The sequence below is a fragment of the Electrona antarctica genome, assembly GCF_951216825.1.
Source record: "Electrona antarctica genome assembly, chromosome: 10".
NCBI lineage: Eukaryota > Metazoa > Chordata > Actinopteri > Myctophiformes > Myctophidae > Electrona > Electrona antarctica.
This window is the reverse complement of record NC_136791.1, coordinates 35,256,589-35,264,365: the sequence shown is the minus strand read 5'-3', so window position 1 is coordinate 35,264,365 and position 7,777 is coordinate 35,256,589. Positions and strand designations below refer to the sequence as shown.

The 7,777-nt window shown below is 45.8% G+C and overlaps 1 protein-coding gene across 1 annotated transcript in view; it reads right to left on the bottom strand.

Moving 5' to 3' along the window:
* Window positions 1-7,557, bottom strand: part of LOC306931068 (deoxyribonuclease-1-like) — a 28,924-nt gene extending 21,367 nt beyond the window's left edge. Inside the window, exons 1-3 of the mRNA XM_079512245.1 lie at window positions 7,344-7,557; window positions 6,125-6,266; window positions 1,799-2,013 (exon numbers count right to left, since the gene is read on the bottom strand). Of these exons, the coding sequence (XP_079368371.1) occupies window positions 1,799-2,013; window positions 6,125-6,265 (356 nt within the window). The 5' untranslated portion in view covers window position 6,266; window positions 7,344-7,557. The remainder of the gene's footprint in view (window positions 1-1,798; window positions 2,014-6,124; window positions 6,267-7,343) is intronic.
* Between the last annotated feature and the right edge of the window lie 220 nt (window positions 7,558-7,777).

Genomic DNA, 7,777 nt, shown 5'->3' with positions numbered 1-7,777 from the left:
TAGAGGGCGTCAATCCACATGTTTGTGTACTTTTTATTTGCATTGTAATCTCCATAGGGGGATTTTAGATCGCCTCATATAAGAACTGTGTTTGAAAAATAAACCGATCACCCCGGGCCTTTTCACTCATATGGATATGAAGCATCGACTGAAGGTGGAAATGTACAAATATACCCAAAGAGTAACAAAAAAAGCGTTAGAAACGAGTGAAACAACCCAGAGACTACATTTCCGGTATACATTTCCCTGCATCTGCCCGTCGCACAAGAGAAACTGAATGTTAATTATTATTTTTATTTTTATTTTATTGATATTTAATGTTTCGTGGTTAGTACGAGTCGAGTCACCACCAGCTGAGCTTACGTCAACGAGGAATCTCAGGAACGCAATGTGTTGACAGCTGGGAGTGACGTTGCGACATTGCCTTCATAATAGTTTCAAGGCTTTTGCGGCCACATTAATTCCATTTTCTCCAGAAACTGGCTGTATCAAATATGAATGGACATCATTAACGACGCACAGCCACTCCCCTGACAGAAAGGCCGGGGTGGTCGGTTTATTTTTCAAACACAGTTCTTATATGAAGCGACCTAAAATCGCCCTATGGGGATCTCAATGCAACTAAAAAAATAAAATCACACCCGTGTGAACTGAGTGGTGTAAGGTTTTATATAGCATGATCAGCTGTGGTCTGACGTAATGTGTGACGTAATGAAATAAGGTAAGGTATTATATACCCTGATCAGCTCTGATCTGACGTAATGAAATCACACCTGGATGTGATTTCACAACTGGCTTTTTTTGCGCAGAGAAAATGACCACGGTTGCTACGGTCATCCAGTTCACCCGGGTGTGATTTAATTACGTCAGAAATTATTTTGAACATAGCAACCATGGTCATTTTTTTATGCACACAAAAGCCAGTTGTAGGAGTGGTTTACACCACTCAAAAAATAACACCCGTGTGAACTGAGTGGTGCAGGGTCTTATATAGCCTGATCAGCTGTGGTCACTGACGTAATGTCTGATTCCGGCCAATCACAATGCACCATGCTCATTTTTTGGTACGAACAGACACGTAAACTAACAAAGCTGAAATCACACCCGGGTGAACTGGATGACCATAGCAACCATGCTCATTTTTTGGTACGAACAGACAGACAGACAGACAGACAGACAGACATACAGACAGACACGTAAACTAACAAAGCCAGTTGTAGGAGTGGTTTACACCACTCAAAAATACATGAACCTGTGTATTGACGCCCTCTACTGAAAGTGACGTCAGACTTCGGAACTAGGAAGTGGCTGCGGTCTGAATAAATTGACTGTGTTTGATTGTTTTGTTTGATTGCAAATTTTTATTTTAGTTTTAGTCATAGTCTCTTCATAGTTTAGTCTAGTTTTAGTCGACTAAATATCATACGATTTTTGTCGACTCAATCTACAGTTGATTTAGTCGACTAAAATGTATATTGGTGTGCCTTGATGCCGTCAAAATGACTATTTTTACACTTGCTGAAAATAGCCGATCTACAAGCTCACAGTGCGTCGCGCTGTGACACGTTGTGAGCTTGTAGATCGGCTATTTTCAGCATGCAACCAAGTGTAAAATGACTTATAATGGATCTCTTGTCCACTAGTCCCCTTCCTGACATTTTAGTTATTTGTTGACGAAATTGTCATAGTTTTAGTCATCGTAGCTCAGTTTTTTATTTAGTTTCCGTCAGTGGAAAAAGGTAGTCGACGAACATTTTTATAAAATATGAAAATCTGTGGAATACAGAGATGCTCTTACTGGTTGTTGGGTACGGACACAGCTGGGTTCTTTTGAATCGCCTTGCGTACGGGCGGGACAATCTGAACCGTGTTGCGTACGGGTGTGTTCTTCTTGGCGGTGGGTGGTCGTGGCGTGGATGGCGGGCCGTTGAGGCGGGACATCAGGGCAGTGATGGCGCTGTCATCGCTGCCTCGGAGCTCCTGGATCACAACCACGTCATAGCGACGCACAACCTACAAAGAAAAAAAAAGAATTATTAAGTAAGACTTTTACCCATATTTCAACTTTTCCAACTTTTGAGTTTAGCCCATTTATGTCAGTGGTGCTCAACCTTTTTCACGTCAAGGACCCCCAGAATTATCTGTATTTGGCCGCCGACCCCCATCTGAAAATATGTTTTTTTCCAGGGACTCGGTGGCCGCGCTATGAGCTTGTAGATCTTCTATTTTTCAATAGTATAACAAAGTATAACATAATCCTGAAAACAACAACTATCTCAATTTTGAAAATACAAAAAAAAGCATTAAACATTATTTAATATGTACACCGTCACTGTAGGCTTAGGGTTAGTTAAACATTATTTACATTATTATTTAATGCACACCGTCACTGTATAGGATTTGGACATATAGGGTTAGTCAAAGAAAAGCAACAATATGGCCTCTGCTTTATCACAATAGAACTGTTCAATTAGCCCTTCACTAAATCCCACCCCAAAAAGCGACTGTCCAATGCCAGTCCAAATAGTTTAGCAACAGTTGCTATGCAGGTCAAGCTTTCTTCGCTGCTAACGTGCCTATTGGACAAGGATGGGTTGGGGGAGGGACTTAGTGAAGGGCTAATTGTGATTTCCCATCGCAAGTACATGTTTAAATGTCCTATTTTAAGAGTTTTAATTTTTTGCTCTCGACAGTGTAAGATAGTGTTCCTAACATTACGTTTTAATAAAACAACATACTGTGTTCTTTTATAACTTAAACGTACACATGTTATGTAATTAATTTAGGTCTGACGTCGAAAAATAAAATAAAACGTCTTCTGAAAGAATATATATTCAAAGATTTGTGCCGCATTTTCACGATTTTTCAAAAATAGCAGACCTACAGTACAAGCTCGTAGCGCGCCACTCGGTGGCTGTTATACTTGAGCTATTGAAAATAGCAGATCTACAAGCTCATAGCGCGCCACCGAGTGGCGCGCTATGAGCTTGTAGGTCTGCTATTTTTGAAAAATCGAAGAACGACTGACATAGAAACATAACTTTTTCAGAAAACTGTCAGGATGTAGAAGACATTTTTTTAATCTGATCTCAGGTCAAAATGGGTTAAAACACCAAAACGGGTTCCCGTCCAGAATGGGTTAACATACAACATATCCAGGTTATATGAAGATCTAACGCTCGGCAGTTCGCTATGGGACGCGTCCAATCTTGCGCGCGGACAACAGAAGTACTTTAATATACTCACATTCTATTAAACCAATAGAATGGGCTCTTGCGTCATGACGTAATACGTGCCCTCTCGCCCGAGGGCATAAAAGCACGTATCCGCACATGTATGCGCCTTATTCCGTTTTCTCTTCTGCGCGACAACAGTCAATCCAGTATCACTGACTCTCGTAACTTTTTGATCTTAAAACTTTCAAAGTTTTAGCCTCATTAGGACGGGTATCTTCTTGCTCGGTACCGCGAGGTTCAGTTAAGTTATCTCAGTGTTATTGGACTCACTAAGAAAACGCAAGTTGGTGCTGTATAAGCCCACTTCTGAGAACGCAAGTTGTAGTGTATAAGCCCACTTCGCTAAGGAAAACAGAGCGCTTTATCAGCCTCTCCACGTTAGCTAAGCTGCTAACAGAGCGCTTTATCAGCCTCTCCACGTTAGCCTAGTTGCTAGCTTTCCACGCTAGCATAAGTTGCTAGCTAGCTTCTCCGCCTGCGCTGTATAAGCCACCTAGAAACTAATAAAACATACAAAGCTTCGTGTGCCGTATAGGCTTCGAACCGACAACCCCCGTTCACACAAAGACATTGTCCCAGCTGTATAAGCGGCAACATGTCCTCACAGGAGGCTGAAACCGCCGCGGCTAAACGCCGCCGCCAGCGCGGTGCCACCGACGCGGTGAAAGTACCGCAGAAAGCATGCCTGATGGACGGGTGCACACATATGATGTGGGGCCTAGATAAACACAACTCCTGTGTCCATTGCCTCGGGCTCCAACACGCGATTGACGCCGTGGAAGCACCGGGCAAATGCTCGAAATGTGCGGGGCTGGACGAATACTATATAAAGCGGCGGCTTTCATGTGTCCGCCATTTCCTCGACGCCGAGTGCGAGATCGAGCAATGCGAGCAGGACGGCTATCAACACGATGATGACCGCCGCCGATCCTCGTAGCCCCGGCATGGGGGTCGTGGAGGTCGGAGATAACTCCTCTCCTGTACGACCAGCCGTGACAGCTCCCGCTACGGCGGGACCTTCTCACTCAGGCGGGGTTCGAAATATTCCACCCGCAGCCACAGACATTGGATCTATGGGCTTGGCCCGTGAGAGGATGAATCTGTGTGCGGAGGGCCTGCCTCTGAATGTGGTGGCGACAATTCAGGGGGCTAGAGCACACTCTACCAGAAAACAGTATGATGTAGTCTGGAAGGTCTTTGAGCGCTGGTGTGCTGGGAGGCCTGGTCAAGTAGTTCCTTTCAGGGCCTCGGTGGTGGTGGTCCTGACATTCCTACAGGAGTTTCTGGACAAAGGGAAGTCACTCTCCACCGTTAAGGTCAACTTGGCGGCCGTTTCGGCCATGTGGGGTTTGGGGACAAGGCGCTGTGTGAAGATCCTCTCGTACGGAAGTTCATGAGAGGAGCAAGGAAAGCGCGCCCGGTGACTAGGTCCATAGTCCCGCCCTGGGATCTGTCCCTGGTGTTGGATGCCCTGTCAAAAGCACCTTTTGAACCACTGGATACGGTGGATCTCAAGTTCCTTACGCTTAAGACTGTTCTATTGTTGGCTCTCACGACGGCGAAACGCGTCAGTGATATGCAGGCACTTTCGGTCAGTCCGGAGTGTACAGTCTTTAGTGGGGATAGAACTAGAGTTACGGTAAGGCCGAATCCCGCCTTTGTGCCGAAGAACTCTAATTCTGTGTGTGTCCCTGTGGATTTGAGGTCTTTCCACCCACCTCCTTTCAACACGGAGGAGGATAGGAGGATGCATTCTCTGTGCCCAGTTAGGGCTCTGAGGGTGTACATGGATAGGACGGCTCCCATCAGGAAGGGTAGCCAGATGTTCGTGGCGTGGGGTGCAAGCGCCAGGGGCAAACCTGTCACCAAGGTACGACTCTCTCAGTGGATTGTGGAGGCCATTCGGTTGGCCCACGATGACACAGGCACACAACCGCCTGTGGGACTGAGAGCGCACTCCACAAGGAGCATATCGGCATCATGGGCGCTCTACAAGGGCGTTTCGATTCAGGATGTCTGCACGGCGGCAAGTTGGTCCTCACCGTCAACTTTCGCTAGATTTTATAACCTGGATGTGTCGGAGCCATCCGTGGCCCACGCAGTCTTGGAGGTCGCTTCGAATCGAAGCAGGTCCCTCTAGTTAGTCTGCTTACTTCTGTCACCTTAGAGGTCTGTTACAGTAGCAAGGATATAGACTTAGGCCCTAGAACACATAAGGCGGTTAGGACCGTCAGTCGTTAGGCCTCGAGCATATAAGGCAGTCCAGGACTGTCGGCTCATAGATAGGGACGGGACCACCGGGTCGGTGACTCAGTTGGTCCCATTCTTGACAGATAAGACTGCCAGGTCGGGGACCTGGTGGCTTAGATGAGGGTCCCGTGAGGGGTCGACTGGCGTCGTTCGTCAGCGACCCTGGAGGGATACACCAGAGGATGGGTTTTTCGTTCAGTGATACTTGAAGGGAGTTTATAACGTCTCCCATAGCGAACTGCCGAGCGTTAGATCTTCATATAACTGGAGGTTACGCAGTAACCGTGGTTATATAAGAGATATAAGCAAGGCAGTTCGCCAGGATACCCTTCTTGCTTGACCGCGGCAGAAGGAGAAAAGTGTCGGAATAAGGCGCATGTGCGGATACGTGCTTTTATGCCCTCGGGCGAGAGGGCACGTATTACGTCATGACGCAAGAGCCCATTCTATTTTTTAATAGAATGTGAGTATATTAAAGTACTTCTGTTGTCCGCGCCCAAGATTGGACGCGTCCCATAGCGAACTGCCTCGCTTATATCTCTTATATAACCACGGTTACTGCGTAACCTCCAGTTATTGGTGGCTGCCCTGCAAGAGGCTCGGTGTGAAAGCGCTGCAGTGTTTTGTACTGTAGTTACCTCGGCGATGTGATCCATCTCGGTGGTTCTGGCAGCCTTCGCCTGTCCAAAGGTCTGGATGTTCCAGGCTCCCACCCGGATCACAGCACAGGTCAGCTGGAACCCACCCAGCACCAGCACCAGGCCACACACTAAACGCATCCTGGAGGGGTGGAGAGATAAGAATGAAAACAAGAGCTAATCTCTCAGCTAAGACAGCAGAATCCATTACTCCCTAACTGGTAAGAGTTAGTTGAACTCTGAGACCCCCTTTTCCACCGCTTGGTTCCCAATGGGAACCGGTTCAGTTCTTTTTGGTTCTTGGTTGGTTCCCAATGGGAACCGGTTCAGTTCTTTTTGGTTCTTGGTTGGTTCCCAATGGGAACCGGTTCAGTTCTTTTTGGTTCTTGGTTGGTTCCCAATGGGAACCGGTTCAGTTCTTTTTGGTTCTTGGTTGGTTCCCAATGGGAACCGGTTCAGTTCTTTTTGGTTCTTAGTCCATGAGGCAGAGCTCCAACATTGGTGGGGAAAAACTAGACCTATATTAAATTGTTTATAGGATCAATACAAGTACATTAATACATGATAACCCTTCCACAGTAGTAGCTTTTTCATAGTTTCTATTATTTTGCATATTTTCCTACATAATGCCTCATTTGCACATTTAAAAATGTAAAAATTTGTAATACAATAAATCACTGTATTCGTGTAAGTACTCAATTGGGGAAGTTTCGTGGTGAAAACAATCTAATGTAGGTATGGTTTTGCTCACTCAATTCATAATTAACGTTCCAATGTTGGAGATCTGGCTCATGGACTCTAAGAACCACACAGAACTGAACCGGTTCCCATTGGGAACCAACCGGTGGAAAAGGGGCCTGAGAGTGTGAAAATGTCACCAAATGGACCCTTATACCGGTCTTGTCGCTTCTTACAGTCTCAGAGTTATACATGTATTGTAACATAAAACTTAAGTAGCCTGAACCCAGGGGAAATGGATTCATTAAAAATATATATATCAGTACTTGGATAAAATGTTTAGAAACGATAGAAAGCACAAAACAACCAAAATGCAATGCAAGAACGTATTATGAACTTGACTTTGTTATACTTGTAAGTAAATGCTTATCGTTCCGAGCCGTTTAATATTAAATAATCCACATTACAACAACCACCACCTTGCTTTACAGATTATCATTTTGCCCAATGTGACCAAACCATATGATTAGGCTATAGTTACCTGCTTCTGAGGAGAAGGCACCGAATGTGAATCCAGTCAGTTTTCAGGGGCAGCACCCAAAGGTCTCCACACACACAGGTCAGTTCTCAGGGGCAGGCAGACAGGCAGCACCCACAACGTCTCCACACACACAGGTCAGTTCTCAGGGGCAGGCAGACAGGCAGCACCCACAACGTCTCCGCACACACAGGTCAGTTCTCAGGGGCAGGGAAGAAAGAAAACATCAAGTCTGAGATCTCTGCTCTTTCCCTTTGCTTTTTATCTCCTCAGAAATTGCATCATTGTGATATTTGACGACATCAAGAAGTGGGTGGATCTTCTTCCAGTCAATAGCCTTTGTGTGTGTGTGTGTGTGTGTGTGTGTGTGTGTGTGTGTGTGTGTGTGTGTGTGTGTGTGTGTGTGTGTGTGTGTGTGTGTGTGTGTGTGTGTGTGT